Below are 22,609 nucleotides of genomic sequence, written 5' to 3'. Positions count from 1 at the left end.
CATCACAGACCTGCTCCTCACACCCTGACAGGGTGCCCTCCTGGTGGGGCCCTGGCGCAGGCTGGTCCACCGGTGAAGACCCTGGCTGGAGGAGCACCCCCTAGAGCCTGGGCCCTAGAGCCTGGGCCCCAGACCCCGTGCCGTTGCGTCTGGTCCAGGCACCGAGACCTCTAGGACAGGGCTTTCACACAGCGACTCCCCACGCCCCTCTAGAGGAGCAAGCTGGCTCCAGACCTACAGAGATGCCCTGCGTGTACGGGGGCAACCCTGCTTCTCCTGCAGGCTTGGGACTGCAGACGTGCCAGCTCAGCACACTAGGCTACAGCCGCTGCTCGGTGCCAGATCTCTGGGGGCAGGGGCACCAGCTACACGCCAGTCTGAGGAGGCCTGTTCCAGGGGGGCAGCCTGCCCCGTGTCTCCCTCTCACACACTGGCAGAGAGGCTGTGCCCAGAGGCAGGCACAGGTCCTTTTGAGGCAGATGCAAGCCCCTTTCCTCTTGGTCCCTACTCACCTTGACCTGAGGCCATGCCGTGTTCACCCGGTGCCCCTACTCCTTGTCTCTGCAGCTTCCCCGGGGAGAGGCCGTCCGGCCACCACTGACCCCCAACCCACTCACACTAAGCCCTTCCTGCTACCTGAGACAGAATGTGGACACATGCCGACTTGAAACTGATTCCAAGAACAATAGGGAATCAGGAATTTAAAAAGTGGTTGTGTCCAGATGGCCAAACGGTATCAGACGGTGCCTGAGCCCAGAGGCAAATACCCCAGGTCACGATTTCCATCCACTGTTAACCAAGGGCGCAGCCTTACCCTCTAATCGCGTCTAACCCCGAGGACCAACTAGCAGGAGATTAACCCTCACTCCGACATGCAGCGTGTCACCCCGTGCTGCAAAACCCAGCACTTCTACCAATGACCACTGGACCTTATGCCTAGGGAAGCCAGATAGAGGTCTGGCCCATGCACCATGCAAGGCTCTGGCCACCCAGGAGAGGGACCTAAGTGGTAAGCTCCTGCTCTCCCTGCCGGGAGCCCCCCAGCCCAGGGCCAGCCCACACATCTCTGTTATTCCGGTTTCTGTGCAATGCAATAAGCCGACTCACCAAGGGGGGCACGCGCGTGTAGCTGTTGACAAGGGGTAAGCGAGCCAAGCTGATGATGATGTTCCTGAGCACCGATGTGAGAAACGCAGGGGTGTTGCTGTTCCTTTTGTGCCCCAAGGCTAACACCGATGGCAAAGACTCCACCATCTCTGCCACCATCGCACAGGCTGTGGTGATGTATGCCGGGTCTAAAAACAAACACCAGGGTTCCGAGGCCTGTTCTGTTGAGACACACAGCGAAGCTGCCACCTCTGCTCCTGCTCTTCCCACCCCTGCCGAGGCAAAGGCCCAGGCCTACAGCCAGTGGCTCAGCCGCAGCCGCAGAGCCCCCTAGACTCCCAGGCGGTACCGAGGGCCTGCAAGTTTTATCTCCATCCAGTATACCGAAACTGGCCATCCTCTCCATGCTGGCCAGAACTGCGGTCTTGAGCCCATCTCCCATACCCCATCCCAGCCCCCTGCCTGCCCTGCACTGTGTGGCAGCACCCACTGGCCAACACCCAGGAGCCATCGTGCTCCGACCTTCCCCAGTTCCCCTGGGACCCCGCGGTGCTCTCTCTGCCGGTGTGCAGAAAACTCGGTTGCCCATCTCTGGCTCCATGTTTCCTGAGATCAGGGGCTCTCCCAGGTTGCTGGTGGGATTCTGACAGGGTGCCAAGTCTCCCCTAGAAGTCCTGAGGCAGAACACTGAGGAACAGCCCACAGCCTTAGACAAGAGCCACAGCATGCCAAGGGCAGGGACCGCTTTGCAGTCTCGCTGAGTCGGACACAAGTATGAGCCAGAACATTACTGGCTGAGTTGACAAAATGTTCTGGGTCGTGCACGAGTATAACCCATGGTTCAGGGATTCGACAGGATAAGCAACATCGTCATATGGAGAGGAGGCTCTTAATGCACTTATGGAGTCAAGTCCCAACGAAGCTGCCTTCGATAATACTTTTTTTAAGTAAACTCTGTGCCCAGGGCTCAAGCTTCTGATAACAAGATCGAGAGTTGCATGCTCTACTGACTGAGCCAGACAGGTGCCCCAACGGGCACTCTGTAAAAGCTATCATCCTGTCCAGGTGATAAAAACAGCAAGCTCCCTCCTAGGGCCGGGAAGAAATCAGACGGTCTTCACTGGGCCACAGCGAATACATAGGATTGGCATGAACTAGACACATTCCTGTCTGGGGGCCTGTCTGTTCCGACTCGACCCCTTGAAATGCTTGAACTCTTTTCAGAGGAATGGAAATTCACATTATGACTAAAATTAGTCTGCTGAGCGTAACAAGATTGGCACGTGTTCTCGGGGCTCTCATGTACGTGATCCTCACACCAACCCGGGGTCAGTGCCATCCATATCTCTACGGCAGAAGCACCGGATAATAACTTGCCAAGGCCATTCGGCTAGAACGTGGCCCAGCAGGGAGGTCAGTGTCTGCATAGCCCTCCCGTCTCAACAAGAAGTCATGAAATCACAAACTGGGGGCTGGCGGAACCAGAGAGCTTCGAGGAAAACACCTGCAGAGGAGCTTGGCTGGGTTGTGAAACACACTGCTCCTGGACAGTGATCTGATCACAGAACCCTCAGCAGGCGACCAGAAGAAAAATCACCATGCTGACTACGAATGACAGGAAGACGTTGTCCACCCCCAGCTGGCACATGTGCCGGTAAAAGGACAAAGCATGTATGTACTTGTTCTGAAAAAAGGCACGTTTCCTAAGCCACCAGAGCATGGCGAAGACTCCAGGATTCCAAGGAAGAGCGTTCCATAAAAGAGGCAGCCAAGAACCGCCGGGGGCATGTGCTTCTCGTCTCTGGACGGGCCGCAGGCTGGCACTCCAGCCGCATCCCCGGTGAAGATGCCGGGAGGCCCCCAGGAACAAGCAGTCACTTGGCCAAGAGCTCTCTTCCCGCCCTGCCTTGCCACACTGCCAGCGAAAGACCTGAATCAGGAGAGAACATGCACAGCCATGGCACACGTCTAAGTCTGGAAGCCCCGAGGAGCTGGAAGGGGTTTAAGTGGGTGGGATGTGGATGTTTATTCTGCAGGAAGAGCAGTAACTTTCATTTAAAAATCCACCAAAACAGAGGCTGAAATAGGCACTCAGGTCACCTAACATTTGTGTGGGCAGGTACACGAACTTCAAGTCCCTCAGTATTTCCATGCACTCATTCATCACTGGACAAACATTCATTGGCAAGCACTTACGATAGCGAGCACACAGGGCGGGAGCGCAGCCTGTGCCCCCCGGGAGCTCAGGGAGCCAAGTCTGGGGGTGAGGCCTAGAGCCCAAGGGTGGAGAACAGCTGTCACCAGGGGGTGGGGAGCACACGGGAGGTGACGTACTCAAATTGCCCTCAACTCTGAAGGTAAGCAACAAAACGTAGCTAAATTAAGCTTTCAAGTGTCCACACTGACCCTTTTAAAAGTCTCTTTTATGAATAAATTTCAAGCCCTCAGAAAAGCCAGGTAAGAAAGAATGGGTCTGGGACGCCTGGGTGGCTCAGTTGGTTGGACGAATGCCTTCGGCTCAGGTCATGATCCTGGAGTCCCGGGATCGAGTCCCGCATCGGGCTCCCGGCTCCGCGGGGAGTCCGCTTCTCTCTCTGACCTTCTCCTCGCTCATGCTCTCTCTCACTGTCTCTCTCTCTCAAATAAATAAATAAAATCTTTAAAAAAAAAAAAAGAAAGAATGGGTCTTGGGGCACCTGGGTAGCTCAGTTAAGCATCTGCCTTCAGTTCAGGTCATGATCTCAGGGTCCTGGGATCCAGCCCCGCACCAGGCTCCCTGCTCAGAGGGGAGCCTGCTTCTCCCTAGTCCACTCTTCTTGCCCCTGCCTGTTGTGCTCTCTCCCTCGCTCTCTCTCAAATAAATAAATAAAATCTTAAAAAAAAAAAAAAGGGAGGAAGGAAGGAAGGATGGATGGATGGATAGAATGAATCTTGAGACTTACTTTGTGTGTCTAAATCTATTTCGTTCTCTCTGGAAGCCTTCGGGGTGTTCATCCTTCTTTCTGGACTAAGAAGCTGGTCCCCAGGCTGCACCACAACTAAAAATCACAACAGAACACACAATTTCCAAACACTTTTACTATACCTTAGTATTCAAATTTTCACATTCATGCAAAGATTTCAAGACAGACTAAGTCAAATGAGGTGTAGATTTCCTATAGTCAGTTTTAGACAGTAGCAGACATGGGCATCAGTGTCTGGGCTAGTCTGAAAGGCACAGGACTTGACTTCTACACTGAGATTTCCATGGCTCTCCACTGCCTGCTGCTTGTCACCTCCTGCCCTGGAGGTCTTTATCAGACAGCTCGTGACTCATTACTGCTAAAAGCATCACTGCGATCCCCAAGAAGTCTGGCTTTGAAAAATTACTCCCTAGATCTTCGTTTTCAAGCTGACTACAAATGCACAGATGAAAACAATTTAAACAATGAAACTTCAAAACACCCTCTAACATGTAAACTATAATGTCCAATTTTGGGGAAATTCTGGCTAATGACCCTTGTTAAGGACACTGTCCCTTGAAAAGAATAAGTCATTTTATTTTATAATATATTACTATTACAATGCGTTATAGAAACAAGCATTTTGACTATAACAGAAAACAATCTTCCTAATGTAATCTTATTAAATCTTATGGTCATGTGGGACTAAAAGCATGAAACAGTCAAGTAGGACCAGGGATCAAAGGGACATAAAATTAGGAGTATTTTTTATGAAAGCTGGAACTCCAAAATCTAAGCAAAATGACTACAAAAGCAAATTTAAATCCAATTCCAGCGCAGAATCCAAGCCCTTGGAGATGTACACGAGGCCCATGTTTTATCCACCAAGTCACCCCCGGTTCCTGGTTCAGCCCCCAGTAAACAGGTGGCATAAAATAAAGGCATGTGCTCCAATCTGCAAAGCTGAGTGCTGGTGCCAGTGACAGAGGAGAAAAACGTGCTGTGGCCAGGGACTCACCAGCTTCCAGAACGAAGCGGACACAGTGAATGAGAGAGCAGGCATGGGTCACCATCTCCGGGGAGGAAAGCGTGCTCCAGAGGCTGGGGAGCTGCAGGGCCAGGCAGCAACAGTCCAGGCCCGCCTGAAGGTCCAGACTCAGCGGGATCTGCTCATGGATCAAATGCCACGCCAGGGCCTAAAGGGGAGGGTTGGCGTTACCAAAGGCTCAGGCCCATTTCCTTCCTGTCTTCAGGCTGTCGGGGAAGCAAACCACCCCCAGCTCTCCGGGAACTGGCCCAAACACGAGAGGCTGGCAGGACTGACTGCACTCCCAGAGGGACGGGACCCTGTTACCGACTCCCTTACATTCAAGCCTGACCCCCCGCTGCCAAGGGTGCCCGGGCTTGCTTCTCTGCCAGGATGGCCACCCTGATCTCACTGCTCCACTGCTCCTCCTTCCTGCAGCTTCATGGACTCCTCTAGAAGTCCTTCCCTGGCCACATGGTCTCCAGGCCAAGCTTCTCAGGGCTCCCAGGGTGCAGGCAGGCCCTGCCTTGGTCAGAGTCAGAGCCTGAATCAGAGAGCATGGGGCCTGGAGACAGCCAGGCTTGGGTTCAAATGCCCATGGGCTACATCTTAGTGGGTGAAAACCGGACAACCCACCAAACCTAAGCCCTGCTGTCCTCATCTGTGAAATGGGAAAACAGAGCCCATCTCGCCCTGCACACGGAAGGCATGGGACTGCTGCTGGCAGTGACCATGCTGTACCAGAACTGTCCACTTGCCGGCTGGCCTGAGCACCACACCAAAACCTCCAGGACCAGTGTCAGCGGCCATCTGACTTGGCCCGGGCCCAGACCAGGGCCTGTTGGTTGCGCGCCCTCCTCACACCTACCTCTCTGCCAGCTGGGAAGTGACGGGTGGAGCTGAGGCTAAGTCAGCCATGTCCTGCTCAGGCTGACTAACAGCTCGGGCCCTCTGGCTGCAAGGATGCAGGCTAGACTGTTTGCCACAAGTTGTATGGAAAGGCGATGCACCCACAGTATGTACACATTTGGGGGGTGATCATAAGTGCTAACACAGAGTGCTTAATTTCCCATGCCTGAAACATCCAGATTTTTACTCTATTTAAAACATAATAATTTTCCCAGACTAATTTCTTTAATTATCTAAAATCAGGATCCAAACTACATTCACAGTGTTTCCTTTTCCTTAGAGAAAACATATTTAATGGATGTCTATCCGGAAATCAAAGGCATCTTAGAATCAAGGAAAGAGAACCACACATAAGCACAGGACTCTGCCCACTGTTTGGGAAACCCTGGAAGGTTTCTGCTCACTTCTCCAGTCATCCTGGCTTCTCCCCACCAGACCCTCCTCTAAGACCCGTGCCCTCGCCCAGACATGCCTGGGGGAGAAGGCATGGGTGGGAGCCCAGGTCCCAGGCCAGCTGGAAAGTAGGCACAGGAAGTGCTGTGTGGCCAACATCACAAGGCACCTGTGAGGAGCCCCACAGCCAGAGGGGTGAATGGGCTCAGGAAAGTAGGGGATGGATGCAGTGCTTGACCCCTCGCAGTTATCCCCGCAGTGAGGAGAGAAGGTGCCCGACTGCACAGCTCCTGGGTTTCCTACTTCTCCAGTGACAGTCTCTCGGCACAGAAGCACAGACTTACCTCGAGGGTCATGACCACAAACTTCACAGTGTCCCTCTCCTTCTCAGGGGGGAGGTGCAAATGGCTGGGCAGTTTGGGGAACACCAGCAGGTACTGGGCCAGGGCCCGGGCCAGAGTGGTCAAGGACCGATACAACATGGCATCCCCTGAAACACAAGACTGCGGGTGAACACAATTCCAGCAGGAGCTCATGACCCGGGAAAGGCAGTCAGTCCATTCTCGGAGAATCTACGAGATTGTGCGTGTGACTCGGGACACGTTGTCCTCTGAGGCCTATGCTAGTGTTCCTCCAGGGAGAGGCAGAGGAATGGCAAAGGGGCAAACACACCAAAAGACAACTGGACCAAGGGTCCCCAGCCCTGTCTCTCGGTCATCTCTGATGCTTTCAGTTTATCAACAGCATTTATTGTACCTTTACTCAGTGCAAAGTACAATACTGTTCTAGGTCATTTTTTAAAAATAAAAGAAGTTTTAATTTTAACTACCAAATAGATCATTCAACTTGTTCCAGTAGGCAGTGGGCTCCACAGGCAGGAACGGCTGGAAGACATGATGGGCAGCAGGAAGCTGCTCAACCAGGCTGGTCACACGGTCCAGAGTCACTAGGCGAGCTGCTTCAAAAAGGGGGCTCCTCTGGCCCCCAGAGACTTCACGCATGCCCAGGCCCAGGCATGGGGCCAGCAGGCTTAAGTTGAATTCCTGAATTAGGATGTCAAAAGTTCAACAATTACACACTTTCAACCAGGCAAGAAAAACACAACAGAAGAAAGGATAATGCAAACATTTCAGAGAAAGCACAGATGAGTAAACCATAGCAATGTATTTTGAAGAATATTCTACTTCCCAGAATAAATACCATATGCTCTGTGAAGCATATGTCTGGTCTCTTTGGGGTACTTTTGGTATTAAAGAAAGATTTTAAAATTTTTCTATGCCTTCAGATTTGTTTGAAATAAGAAACTGAACATATGTGATTTATAAGTGATGAAAATACAAAATGAAGCTGACATGCCACCCAAGAAATCCGGTGAAACACCAAACACTCCCCGAGTTTGAGAAAGATAAGTTATGTCCAAAATAAACCAAAATGGCAGCCAAAATAAACCAAAATGGCCACAACTGTTGGTGAGAAGCAGCATTTCTATGACAGTGGATCCAGTTGTACTGGGTTTTGCCAACTTTTAAAAATTACTGAAGGATTTTTTGGGCCAATTTCAGGTAGAATATTCATCTCAATTTAGGTAACATTCAGAAAAGCCTATGTCATCATCAGTAACCAAAACTGAACCTTTCTGCTACAGCCAGAACTTTTAAGCTATTAAAAAGTCCAATTACTGAATTTGAGAAATTCAGTAACTGGATCGTTAAGCAAATTTATCATTCAGCAAATCAGCTTTCACTGAATGGAGCTTAAATTGATTTTAGCAAGCTGAGTTTGAGCCAATGCAGTTTTTTCAACACAGCTCCTGCTGTCAAAGTGATAAAGAATCAGTACTTGGGAACATACGGCTGTGTGCCTCTGCCCCGAGTCCCTTCACCCACGCCCGGTGTCTCCTTTGCTGCCCGCCCCCCAGGGCACTGCTGCTCCCCATTCCCACGTGGTCCATCAAGGCTGCACTAAACACCTGAGGGTTTAGCCAGCTGCTCGTCCTTGGAGGTCTGGGACAAAAGCTGCCAAGGCTGCGGCTGGTTGCAACTGGGGTCTCCAGTCCCCACAGGACCTGCCCAGGAGCTAAGGGCAGGGACACAAGGCTCTGCAAGGCCTCCCAGCCTGCGTTCCTGCATGACATCAAGGGTGGGGACGGGGACCTCATGATCTGTAGGGTGTAAGCCTAACTACACATCATGGATCGTTACATACACCATAGGTAACAGGGAGTGGGCCTCACTGGATGATGTAGGAGTACGGGGACCTCACCTCAAAAAACAATGGGAGGTGTCTTACTAAAATCAACTTCCAGAATACCACAAGGGTCAGTTAAATCATCTAGCATGACACCGTTTTCATACCTGTCCTCATGATGATGAGGCGAGAACAGACTGCAATCTAAGAGAACCTCTTTTCTTCAAATGCATGGGAAGCTGAATTAGACACAATTTACCTCCTTTTGGTCTCTAATGCAGCTGAAATAACGTCGTCCCACCTGGATTAGACTTACCCTGCGTCCTGTCCCATCTAGACTGGAGTCTCCCAGGCTCCAGCCTGTATCAGTCTCTGCCATTAAGGCAGAAAAGTGAGTGGCCCATGTCCTAAGCTAGTCACAGGAGGATAAAACAAATCAGGCACCCTGTCAGCACCCCGCTGTTCTCCGCCATACCGAGTTCATCATGAATGTGCTCATGTCACTGGGAGGAAGCCGATTCACCAGTTCTGCCCCTTCCAGCAGCGCAGAATCTGACCTAGTCCAGCACTGGGATTTGACTAGACGCAGGTACCAGTCCTGGGAAGAAGAAAAAGGTGGATAACCCAGTGAAATTTGGCATGGCTTTTAAGGGGCTTCAATTCTACTGATGTGTGCTGTTTCTTTACCCACTGCCCCTCACATCCTGTGGCCCTAGACCAAAGGACCAGTGGCCTCCTAGGGACTAAGAATGTGGCTTCTGTGAAACTGGATTCCAGCTGGATTCTAGGTGGCGATGCGGCCACTCACCAAACCACCGGCCTTTTCCATAGGAACCGCTACAAAGGCTATATCTTGGGACTTGCTGTTCCCACCTGGACAGCCTCTGCTTCTCCCCTCCCCTGGTGAATACCCACGTATCCTCCTAACTCAGTTCAAGTACTAGGGCAGCAGGCCCTCCACTCTGTGCCCTCGTCCTCTGTCCACCCTTTGCCTAGTGCTGCTCCCAACGTCTTCTACTGGGGTGTTTGCAGTGCTCCTCTCTCCCCAAGGACAGTGCAGCATTCACCCTAGCACTGCCATTCTGTGCCCAGACTATGGATTTCCAAACTCCAAGCTCAGGTCTACACTGACCTCCCTCCAGAAAGCAGGGTACCAAGGATCAGCCAAGGCCCCAAACGGTCCCCAGCTCTGAGATGAGTAGCAAGGGTCGTGACCACATAACAGGGTCCTTGGGAAGGCGCAGTCACCAAACAGGAGGTCAGCAGGTTTAAGGAGAGGCAGACAGGCCAAGTGAGTGAGCACAACCCTATACAGGCTACGGCCACTGCTTTCCTGACTCTCCCATCTCCCTGATGCCAAGATGCCAAGCCAGCCTTTCCTTTTTCACCCCACAGTTCCTGTTCATGACCTAGGCTGGGCCTCAGGCGTCCTGTCAGTGATGGGACCCTCTCCACTGCTGGCAAGGAATGGCAGGCTGGGAGCCCCCAGGGACCACACCAGGTGCCAGGATGTCCTGCTGCCTGAGCTGCCCCGCTACATGCTCCAGATTTGCCAAAGATGTAGAAGACACACAGGAATGGCTGGTGTGCAGAGTGGGCCCCTTATGCCACATGCACACGGGCTGGACACGTACTTTGTCTGGAACCACGGTCTCCAGTGCCAGGGGCCCATCCCCGTCCAGCGGGTGGGACGTGACCGGAGGAGAAGGGCCGCGTGAGCCAGGTGCGGTGGCGAGACGAAGCCTGTCCAGCAGGGAGTAGAGCCTCTGGTGTCTGGAATCCGATCACACGTGGGGTTAGAGCACAGTCTCCCAGGTTATGAGGTGACAGTGGCTTCTTAAAGCGAGATGCAACATGTTTGACACTTTCTCTTCAGAGCTGTCTCAACAACACTCAGACACGGCATGATGCAAATTCAGGCTCTAGATTATTTTTAATAACCACAGTTCATGCCCCACAAATGTTCTGCAGACATTTCATTTAGACTCAAACACTGTAGCAGGCAATACGTGGTTTAACAGCTAATAAAAGCATTCTTTACAAATGCAGAAGAGATCATCTATTCTAAGATCCAAGCAAACAAAATCTCCCATTGATTCTCCCGATGTGATACAATGTATACCAATCTGTGTTCACTTCATAGAGGAAGCACCGCATCTGGCAAAAGATATTTATAATCTTCTTCATCTGTGCGGAATACTAAGTCTGGAGTCAAAAAATAAGAGTCCGACCTTCTACCATCTGCTACGAGAGCAACAACTTCATGATGCAAATCACAACATGACTGGGCCCAGCAAACTGGAAAATCACGAAAACCGTGTGCTGCCGGGCAGGCTGGGTGCCCGCCCGAACAAGGGCGCTGGCAACGAGCTACCGTGTAGCAATTCTGCTCTGTTCTTGCTCTCCTGCGTGCCCTCCTGCGAGAGCACACACACCTTCCCCCATGTGGAGGGGAAAAAGGTGAAATTCAAAGATAAAATGTATTTTATTTACTTGTGCAAACAGATATAGATGTCACGATCTCTGATAAAGACTTCTAGAAGACTAGGCAGCGGAATTAAGTGACAAACATTAGAACGAGATCACATTTTAACGAGACGCAGATGTCATTTTTGCATGCCAGGAGCCAGGTAACGTCTTTCAGACTCACCCGCCCTCATGTGGCAGCTAGTTACGTGCACTGATTTGGCTACGATCAAACCAGTCACTCCCATTCTCCCGTATCACAGGTGGTAGACACGGACAACCTGGACACGCACGGGCCTCAGCCAGCCAACAGAATGCAGGCATGTCCCTGTCACCACAGGTGCCCGTTCAGCTCCCTTTTCATAAAGTGAGAGCCCACTTTGTTGAATTTAGGAAGGTTTTCTATTAGGGCCTTTCTGCAGAGAACTGGTCTAGAAAGCACATCGGTCTCCCATCCTGAGTTCATTCCCTTACAAATCTAAGTGTTTCTATGGAGAAGGAAGGGACGCCTGGAGGAAGCATTACCTCTGCGCCAGACCACTGCTCTGAAGGTACTCCTGGATCCTGCTCAGCTCCTCTGCGGGCAGCTGGGCCGCACTGCTCTGAAGGAGACAACAACACATCAGCCAACTGTGTGCCGTGGAAGGAGTCAGAATAACCCCGCGTTCACTTCAGAGGGAAAGACCACAGTGTACGTTTTGTGTAGCAGAGGCACATGGGCGGAAGTACGAGAAGTACTCCTGTTGGGCACACAAGGAATGACTGACTCGTGCACCTCAGACATGCTTCTCCCAGGAGTGTGTGAAGAACATGCCCAGGGAGGAGAAAACCAGGCAAGGGCTCTGCCAGCCCTGCAAAGTTCTCAGTAAAATTCAGCGTCAGTGTTTTTCTGGTACCTGTAAATTTGCAGCCAGAAGCATTTCCACCCGGCGACAAGCCAGCGTGTCGACCATGCGAGCCAGCACACGGAACGGAGTGCACAACAGCTTGTCCACGTACAGCGTCAGCACAGCACCTGACTGGCTGAGGTGGATCCCTTCCAAGCACTGAAGTGTCTTCTTCAGGGTGGTCGGCTGGCGGGGGGTGCAGGAAAGCAGAGAGAGCACACGATGGGCCAACAGGAATCAGCAGTTTAAAAATTCCAATAGTACATTTCTATGGTGAGGAAAAGCCCCTGACTGGTTCTGCCAGTACAAGGGAGACTTACGGTGGAAAGATTTTCACAGCGGGACTGAATTGCCTGGATGAAGAGGCCACTGGCGGCAGAGTTCCGGTGAACAGCGCTAATGAAATCCTGCACGGGAGGCTCGTGGGACAGACTGATGAGGTCCTGGATATGATTCACGATGAGCCACGTTAGGTGCTCTGAATCGTGCAGGTTCTGACACTGCAGAGAAGGAATGACAAGACTCGTTCTCAAGTAGACAAGGACAGAACAGACGTGGATGCCCCAGAAAAGGCCAGAAGAGGAGGGAAGGGGAAAACAAATTCCAAAGTATAATCCTCACTGAAGCTATCTAGTGTCTGACCACCAATGATCATCAGGGTCGGAACTGACCTCACAGCCTCTGGCACCTTCTACCCTCCACTGGGGCTGAAGCGGTTGGTGGTTGGACCCCACCCGCTACGGGCACCTGCCAAGGACCGGCGACCCCACAGCAAAGGACCGATAGGGGCAGTGCTGCCCTGCCCCCAAGTGACAACCCATGCCGTGATGCGAGAGCAGGTGCTACAGCCTGGTCTGTCCAGGCTTTGTCTGGCCAACAGAGAGTGCTCCCCAGTTCTCCTTTTCTGGCTCTGTGACAGGCCAGTGGGGAAAATGGGTTCCCTGTACCTGCCACAGTTTTGACAGAATTCCTGAATCCAAAATATGAATAGATTCCATGTATCAAATGGACATTAAGGGGAGAAATTTAAGATTATAAGGAAATAAATATCCATCTTTGAGTATGTATGTTGCCTTTTCATCTTAATTCATAATTGTCCTAGGCAGAAATTATAAAATGAGACCAATTCTTTGACACCTGGTTAATGATTAATATTTTCCATGTGGTATAATTTGATAGTATTGGTTTATAAAACTAGTATTTTCCTTCATTTCTGTGAAAGACATTATACAATTATACTAAATTATTTCTCAGAAGTAAAACAAGATAGAAAAACTAATTCAACATAAAGAATGTTAATCAAAAAATGAGTAACAATAAAAAAAAATCTGTGTGACAACCACCACTTGCTAGAAGGAGTGCCCTTCCTTTCCAATTGAGAACGTCACACACTTTGCTGTGTGAAAACAGTATGAACATGGCGCTGTGTTTGTGTCAAAGAAACACACATGCTGTAACCAGTGGAGAAAAAGCATCAAATCCCAGCCAAAATGCCACAACAGGTTTTTTGAGTAGTGCAGTTACAAGGAGGCTGTATTTTCTTGTTTATTGGTTTTTATCAATTTTCTATGTTAAAATGTGTTGCTAGTTTTATGGTCAAAAGCTCTACAAAGTTATTTTTAAAAAATGGATGATTTCAACAAGAATTCATTTTAAAATGCAACAATGGGCACAAACCTCCTCTGCACAGATGGGACGTTTAACGCAGAACCCCACTCCAAGTCACGCTTGCCGAGGAGGTGACAGGGGAGTGAAACCTTCCACAGACAAACCTCCACATCCGTGACCGGTCGGAGAAGGACGGGACACCTGCTGTGGCCCCGAGGCGACGGCGGGAGGTCGGTCTGCAGGAGCGTCCCCCACACTGGGGCTCTCCGGCCCCCTGCCCGCCGGGACCCGTGTCCTGACTTACGACATAATCACAGAAGAGAATGAGAGCTCCCCTTCGCACTATCTCTCTATTGCACATCCCAAGCTTGCAGGCCGCACCGGGGTCCTCCTCCTCTCCAGGCATCTGGGGGCTGAGTGACTTCGTACTGGATAGACTGCGTCTCCTGTAAGGAGCAACAGATGCACTGACCATGTTTCCGGGATGAAAACAAGCTTCTCTTCAAAGCAGAAGACAACCAGAAGCTCAGTTCCCGCGCTGGAGCAGACGGGGTTTCAGCCCTGCCGTACACTCTTAGCGACCAACTTCTGAACCATGGCAAAGCACGTGTGGGTGTCCCAAGAACATGGAGATCTCATGGGTGAAGAGTCCAATGCTCGACTTAAGGCAGAATCTGCCATGAAGCCGCACTTTCCACCGCTGCTCAGGCACTGGGCTCCCCCTGACCGTCCACGATTCCCTGCGCGGATCTGTGTGATCGATGCGCCCATCTGCCAGGACAGAGCCCTCATGCGGCTGGACTTGACCACAGGACGGATGGCAAGATGCTGCCACCCTCACCGGCCCACAGGGGACGTGCCGCCATGCCACTGTCGGAGAGCACTTCTGCAAAACTCGCTCCCCACTTGCGAAGGTTACTTCACTTCTCAGTCGATGGGATTACACCCTTGGGATTCCCCAATGTTGCCACAAGCCCTCAGACGCACATGTCGCCACACCTGTGAACAGCCCCTGACTGCAGAGCCTAACCAGGGATGATACCCCTCCCTTAGCAACAAAGAGCCTATGCATCTCTGCTGAGGCTTAGCAGGGACAGAGGTCACATGAGGACAAGAATATTCTGAAATTTCTCAACTTTTCCTACAACACCTCAAAATTTACACGAGAATTGGTATAAAATAGTCTTCAGGTTAAAAAAAATGTTCCAACTACAATTTCCCTGTCCTCAGCTGGTGAGTGGATACGCCACGACTATTATCTGTACAACGGAATACTATTCACTGGTCTGAGTGAATACTATTCACTCGTCCGAAGAACGCACCACTGAACCGTGCAAGGCCATAAATGAGCTTTATAGCTCCTGAGCTAAGTGACAAAGCCAGACTCAAAAAGCTACAGACTGCAGAACTCGATCCATACGGCGTTCTGCAACAGGCTGAACACAGGGATGGAGCATGGACCAGTAATTGGGGGGCAGGGGGCCGAGGGTGACCACAGAGGACAAAGGGGACATTCTGAAGTTATAGAAAAATCCTATATTGTGACTATGGCAGTGTTCACCTGACAGTATTTGGTACAAAAGAGTGTGTTTCCGTGTAGCGTTTAAGTCATAGGTCAATGAAAAACCCACCAACAGAAACGCCTTCTCTTCTCAGCCCTCCGGCCAGCCCCCATTTCACAATGGTACGGCTACAGGGGAGCCTCTGCGGGGAAGGGGGCAGAGCCTGCAATTCAATTTGAATGTCAACCCATGGCAATCCAAACTGAGTCCCAGCTTGAAGTGGGCAGCCCTGGAGACCTCAGGACAGATGCAGCCAGACACTGACGGGGAATGAACGTCCCAAATCCAGGGGGCCACGCCACACCCCCAGTGCCATGGCACATGCAAGACCATAACAGGCCACCAGAAGGCCAGGCAGACTGGAAACAAATCAGTGAAGACAGAGCCCCCCAAACAAGAAGTGGCCAGAGCACGGCCTCTCCATTCGCCCGAGAGCCTGCCTCCGAGCTGGGGAGGTCACTGTTGTGTGGGACCGCATCTATCTACTGAGTCTCCAGATACAGAAAAACGGAGGCCAGCCCTGTAGGGAGGGCCTGGTCAGTGTCCTGAGACAGAAAAGACAAAAAAGAGGAACACGGATGGGAAAGGAAGAAGGGAAGTCTGACCTGGAGATGATACTCATGTGGTCACAGAGCACCGTCCAGAGCCCACGGAAAGCATCCTGGGGCCGATCCGTGAGCCAGGCCAGCTCTCAGGACGGGAGGTCAGGACAATACCAGCCGTACTTCTACAAGCCAGGAGCACACCACGGTACCATTTAAACAGCATTCCAAAACATGAAATGCATTAAATACGAGAAATGCTTATACATGACACACTACGAGATGCTACTGTGGCAAATTTGAGACTGAAATACCCAAAGAGAGACCATGCTGGAAGACTGAGCGTCTGGATGCTGGACGCCAGTGCTCCCTCCGTCCCAGACCAGCTACGAGCTCTGGCGAGAGGCCAGTGGGCTCTTGTGGACACTGCCAGGCCGACTCTAAAACGTGTCATGGAAACGCAAAGAACCTACAGGAGCCGCAACTATTTTGGAAGTCAAGAGAGCGGGGGACCTGGCAGGGTAGCCGAGGTGACGACACTGTGTCGGCGGGGGAGGCGCCAGTTGAGGGGTGTGAGTGGAGCCCACAGGCAGATCCGTGCGTCTAAACTGCACTGCACACTGAGGAAGTGCCCAGGGAACTCACGAAAGAAAGTGTGGCCTTTTCGCAAAAAACAGTGAAAGAACCACCCTTCAGGGGGCGAGGTGGGGAGAGGACTCTTCACCCTCATGCTTTGTCACCCACAAAAATTAATTCAGAATGGGTAAACAGCAAGCTACACAATTTCCGGAAGAAATCATAGAGGAAAAATCGTGACCCTGGGGTAGGCAAACATTTCTTGGATTGAACAGAAAAAGAAAGAAAAAGAAAAACTGATGCACCTTTGTTTTTAATAAAAACTTAAAAATTCTGCTCTTGAAAGAATCCATTAAAAAAATAAAATGGCAAAACCACAAATTGAGAGAAAACATTTACTTAGATCCAGAATATATAAAGAACTTACAACTCAACAACAAGATAGCAAACAGCCTAATTTCAAACAACCGGCAAGTATCCGAACACATGCTTTACGACAAGATCCACAAACGGTCAATAAGCACATGAAAACGTGACCACCTTTACTCGCAAGCAGTGAAATGCAAACAGGGACCCCGAGAAGCCTCTGCAGCCGCTCCAAGGGCATGCAGGGAAAGCTCCCAGGCACGAGTTTCAGTGAGAGCCTCACGCCCCATCTCCCACGTGTCCTCCCTCCGGAAGCAAACCTCTTCCTGGGACTATTCAGAGCTGTGTGCTCCAAAATGTGCCCACTTCTGTGATCCCTCTTCCCTCAACTTTTACTTGGAAAACTTTGAAGCCAACAGAAAAGCTGAAAGATGAATTCGATGATGTCACACCCCTCCACCTAGATTCAACCACTAGTTGCCACCTTCACGCACACATGCACACCCCCACCACATGTGCACTCACAATACGACTCTACACGCATGCTCCACACACGCCACACTCTACACATATGTGCACACCTCACACATACGCACTCACACATACGCACACACTCTATAACACCCATGCACTCTGCACATACACAAGCACACGCCACACATGCACTCACAACATACGCATACATTCTGGCCTGCACCACCTGAGAGTATTCACGTGGGTGCAGACACTTCAAACCAAAGTACTCCAGCAGGGGTCCCTGAGAACTCATCACCACAAACAACAGGTCTCTAGAACTCACATTCAACAATTCCCTCTATTATCCCAATAGTGTTCTTTCTGGATGTTTTACACCCCAGATCTGTGGAAGGCCCTTCCTAATCAGACTGGGGTCTACCCTCCCACTTCCTCTTGACCCCACTCTAGGTCCCTCTGCCCTCACCACCCATCAGCCAACAAACGGAGGACAAGGAGAAGGAGGAAGAGAAGGTGGGAGAAGTAGAGGGGAGGTGGGAGGGGCAAGGAAACTCAGTGACTCACACACCCACAGTGGTGACAGACAATTTCTCACCTTCTGTCCACCTGCACACACCTGCTAGGGTCAGCGGCTAACTCAAGCCCCAGCCCACTAAGTCCTCCCCACACAACTCAACCTCGGGTGCCCAGGGGAGTTTCCTGGGGAGACTGTGAGAACACGAAAGCCCAGGATCCTAATTCCTAAGGTACCCAGCTGCCAGGTCCAGCAGTGAGCTGGGTCGCGGTCCTGGTCCCTGAACAAGGCCCCAGTGGCTCTGAGGCACAGTCCCTAAGGATTCAGGACCTGGCCTGGATTCCTGGGTTCCATGGACCAGAGCATTGGCAGTACCCAGGACCCTAGCAGAAAGGCAGAGTCCCAGGTCCAACTACTGATCTGCTAAACCAGAACCCAATTTTAATAAGCTCGCTGGGGGATTTATATGTACAGCAAAGAAGCACTGAAGCAGACACTTGTTTCTGTTCCTGACTCTTATGGCACGTCATGTTCTTGAAGCATTTCCAATGTTCTCACTGGTCTGTCTACCCCAACTAAACTGTAAGCACGCAGAGAGCAGAAAACACATATTATTTTTCTTTGCACATACCACAGCATATAGCACAGACACTGAAAGATGCCTACAACACTGGGTTTTCCAGCTGAAAGCAATGGAGTGGCCCAACTAGGCCCCCAGGCCTTACACAGCTCAGCCTTTCCACAATGAGCAGAAAGGAGCTGACCCCCCCACCCTGCTGCCTTGCCTTCTCTCCTCACCAGGGGCTCTCGAGACTTCAAGAAACTTGGCACTGAGGACTCAGCTCAGTGGAGGGCATCAAAGGTTCTATTCCCACATGTGTGTTAAGGTCTGAGCAGGACAGTGCCTAGAAATAAAGGCTGAACCCTGAAAACTTTTTTGCAAAAAGGGGTCACCCCCAATCAGATACTCATAAGTCTTGTGAATGATGGAAAATAGCTGTATTTTCCAAGCAGTTTGAAATGTGCTCAGTAATTAATTCATTATCTAAGAATTAACCAGAACCAAATTAATTATAATGAAGTTAAGACGTCTGCAACAGTCTGGCTCTCTGAAAGCAATTTAAGGACGAGAGACTAACAGGAGGGTATTGGATGACAAAGAACGACCCCCTCAAGAGAAGCCCTGTCAAAGAGACTGTCACAGAAACTGTATTTGGGAAAGCTGCGGCACACTGAGTACCTTCAGCCCGACCACATCTCCCCTGCTGTGCAGCACCCACGGGAGGAAGGCAGAGCCGTGGCACAGTCGCACAAAGCCTTGAAGAATCCGGGCCAGAGCTTGGGCTGCCCCCAGTGCGAGGGCAAGGCTGGCCTTCAGGCCACAGGCCAGACGTACCTGGGGGTCTGCTGCACCTCTGCCCACCAGCGGTAGTCGGTGTGGCTGACCAGCAGCAGGATCTGGCACCAGAGCAGCACCCAGGGCCGGGTGCGTGGGCACCAGGCGCGCACCCGCGCGTTCAGCCTCTCCAGGCCATAGAAACTGCTGTCGGCGCTGTCTACCGTGAAGAGTTCTGGAGGCAGCGGCTGTGATTCTTCGGAACATTCCATACGAACAAACCAGAAGAAGAACTAAGAGGGAAAACATCTTTGCTGCTCATTGTGGCCACAGGAAGATCTTCCAGAAAAAGATACACCCCTTGGCTCTTTCCTATACTCACACATTCAAAGCATTTGGGCTTTAGAAAATCAGGCTTTCGAAGCAAAAGCCAGATAGGCGCCTTATCTAATGGAGCAGCCAGGACACTAACACTCTCACTCTCCCGGGTACTCTCCTACTGCTGTTAGCAAACTGTCCAGGAGCTCCACGCCAAAAGCCGTGCCTGCATGTGACAGGGGACCCAGCTCCAATGGACAGCAGGCAGCCCGCACTCAGCCCCCGGGCAGCAAGGCCTCCACAGGGCCAGTTCTCTCCAGCGGGAGCCTCTCCACACCCTCCTCCTGCCATAACAAACATTTCCTTGGCTTCCAAAGAAGTATGGGGGGCCTCGTGGGCCACAGCATGTGCCAGAGGAAGAAGGCAGGCGGTGCGGCCCGCCAGGCCCCACCTCACGGTCCACGGGCCACTGTCTGAGAGCGGAGGGCCATGCGCTCTGTGCACCCAGTGTGGGGCGGCCCGGGGCAGGGCAAGCCCACAGTCAGCCAGCCACAATCGTCTTGGGCGAGTCAGGGGCACACCCAACAGCATTCTGCCCACAGCCTGTCTGTGTCCTCCTCCTAGGAGCCTAGACAAATCCCTTCCAGGAATTCACCATTTCCTTCTGTCCCTTCCTTTGGATCAATACAAAGTCAGCTCAACACGCCTCTCCCATCACTGGCCGCGGCATCACGATAGCTAGCCCTCACTGCGAGGACCCGGAGACAGATAACGCTGCACAGCACATCAGGGAAGACAGGGCATGGATGAGAGCAGGCCGGGGCTCCCCGCCCTCTGCATCTTCACCCTCCTGGCACCACAGCTGGGAAGTCAGAATCTTATTTCTAATTTGGGTTTCAACACGTCCCAATGCAAAGGGGGGCCTAACAGAGGCAAAGACAGACGATAGGACCTATTCCCTACTACTTTGTGGCTGGTTATGCTTCTGACCTGAGGCAGAGAAGAGAGCTAACAAAAGCAGGACAGGTCACGGCCCACAACACCAGGCTGGCCTCCTGGGATAACCAGGGAGCAGAACACACATATTCAGAACAGGAGTTCCAATGAGAAGATGTCCACTGCTCGCCTGGTCTCTGGCCCCATTTCCAGGGTCTCTCTGGTTTGCTGTGTGGACAGCATCACCCACCTCTGGCCCACCCAGCCTGGGCCCGGTCCTTCTCTGTACCCCTCATTACTATGTGGGCTCCTTGTAGGGCCAATGGACCCAAGGGAAGAGGCAGGCAGGTGCTGCCGTGGAGGAATGAGGACCAGGCCACAGAGCGAGGGAATGACAGAGTACTGCTGTGGTGGTATTACTCAACAGGATGGAAAACCATGGTCAGAGCTGTGGCTCTACCATTTAGTTGGCCCTAGCACTACATTATCTGGGGTCTCAGCTTTCTTACCTGCAAAATGGAATTAAGAGCAGTAGCTGCGCACAGGGCTGCAATAGGATCCAAGAGTAAAACCGGAGTGAAGGGTCTCAGTAGGGCACTGGGCAAGCAAGGACCAGCAAGTAGGGCTGCTGCTGGGGGGCTGTGAGGAACGGCTGCATGGCCTCTGGAGGGGCCACGAGAGCAGCGAGAAGTGCAGGTGGTTCGCTGGGGCAGGGAGACCACAGCGACGCTGTTTTGTTTTGTTTTAAAAATTTTATTTATTTATTAGAGAGAGATCACAAGTAGGCAGAGCAGCAGCCAGAAGGAGAGGGGAAGAAGCAGACTGCCCACTGAGCAGGGAGCCCGAAGCAGGGGCTCGGTCCCAGAACCCTGCGATCATGGCCTGGGCAAAGGCAGCCACCCAACTGACTGAGGCCACCCAGGTGTCCCCACAGCGATGCTGGGGTTTGAACATCCACGATAGTGTGGAGCACGTTGGCCAGAAGCAGCTAGAGTTGGGAGGCCAGAGAAGCCAGAGTTAGGGAGGCCATGCTAGGTGACGAGTTCAATTTTTATCATGAGTGTGAGGGGCTGGCAAGACACCAAGTCATAGGCTAGAAGGAGAATGGACATGAGAGCCCAAGGCAAGCTAGGTCAGTGCGGTGGACCTAGGCTCTGCGCCAGTGACGAGTTGTCTCTGCAGCAACAACTGGGCCAGGCCACCAAGGGGATAATCCTATTGAGCGGAGGAGGGGGACAGGGAGGAGAGACAGAGGCAGAGCCAGTGGGAGAGAGAGAATAGAGATCAGCATGGAAACCAGGACAGAGAATACTCGATGATGAAGAAAAGACTTCTCTTCAATAAACGGTGTTAGGAAAACTGGATATTCACTGACAAAAGAATAAAACTGGACCCCTTCCTTCACTAACAGCAACTACCTCACCATCAGTGAGACTTAAATGTGGAACCTGAAAGCACAGAGCGCCTGGAAGAAAGCAGAGGGCAAGACTTCTGACCTGGGTACTGGCAACAATTTGTCTGGGTGTGTCACCTAAACCACCAGCAACAGAAGGAAAGATGAACAGGGGGGACTGACTCCCAAGTGAAAGCTTCTGCACAGCAGAGGAAATGACCAATGAAATGAAAAGACAACCCACGGAACCGAATACCCATAAATTATAGACCTGACAAGAGGCTAGTATCCGAAATATCTAAAGAACTCCTACAACTCAACAGCAAAAAACCCCCCCTAAAGAATCCAATTATAAGTGAGCAAAAGACCTACACAGACGTTTTTCCAAAGAAGACACAGAGATGGCCCAGAGGCACACGGAAAGATGATGGGCATCTCATCAGGGAAGTGGGAATCCCAACCGTAGCAAGATACCACCCACCACCTGCTAGAAAAGCTAGGATCACAAAGGCAAGTGCTGGCGAGGACATGGAGGAAGGGGAACCCTTTTGTGCTACTGGTCGGCACACAAACTGGGGCAGCCGTGGTGGAAAACAGTGTGGAGCTTCCGTAGAAAGTTAAAAAACAGAACCTCCACGTGATCCAGTAATCCCACTACTGAGCATTTACCTGACGGAAACAAAATCGCATCCCCGTGTATAATAGCAAGACACGGAGACAACGTTAAGTGTCCAACAGCATATGAACGGATAAAGATGGGGGCGCACACACAATGGAATATTATTTAGCCATAAAAAGGAAGGAAATCCTGCCATTTCTGACAACATGGAGAGACCCCGAGGGCATTATGTTACAGGAAATAAGTCAGACCAAAAAAGGCAAATACTGTGTGATCTCTCGTACATGGGGAATCTCAAAACACCCAACTCTGATGTAGAGAACAGACTGGTGGCTGCCAGAGCCCGGGGCGAGGGGTGGGGGAACAGAGAGAAGGAGGTCAAGGGCACAAATTTCCAGGTGTAAGTTCTGAGCTGTCAGGTACAACACGATGACCGTGCTTAACTCT

At 51.5% G+C, this 22,609-nt stretch overlaps 1 protein-coding gene across 1 annotated transcript in view; it reads right to left on the bottom strand.

Annotated features, from left to right (window-relative positions):
- The window catches only part of HTT (huntingtin), a 142,895-nt gene that overhangs the window by 20,470 nt on the left and 99,816 nt on the right, over positions 1-22,609 (bottom strand). The window contains 13 exon segments of the mRNA XM_047718723.1: positions 1,108-1,295; positions 4,050-4,145; positions 5,068-5,245; positions 6,723-6,868; positions 7,208-7,421; positions 9,041-9,163; positions 10,200-10,338; positions 11,557-11,633; positions 11,928-12,104; positions 12,239-12,418; positions 13,831-13,972; positions 18,957-19,129; positions 19,131-19,189. Of these exon segments, the coding sequence (XP_047574679.1) occupies positions 1,108-1,295; positions 4,050-4,145; positions 5,068-5,245; positions 6,723-6,868; positions 7,208-7,421; positions 9,041-9,163; positions 10,200-10,338; positions 11,557-11,633; positions 11,928-12,104; positions 12,239-12,418; positions 13,831-13,972; positions 18,957-19,129; positions 19,131-19,189 (1,892 nt within the window).

This window comes from Lutra lutra, chromosome 2 (assembly GCF_902655055.1).
Source record: "Lutra lutra chromosome 2, mLutLut1.2, whole genome shotgun sequence".
In the NCBI taxonomy this organism is placed as follows: Eukaryota; Metazoa; Chordata; class Mammalia; order Carnivora; family Mustelidae; genus Lutra; species Lutra lutra.
The sequence above is the reverse complement of the archived record's forward strand: the minus strand, read 5'-3'. Positions and strand labels throughout refer to the sequence as shown.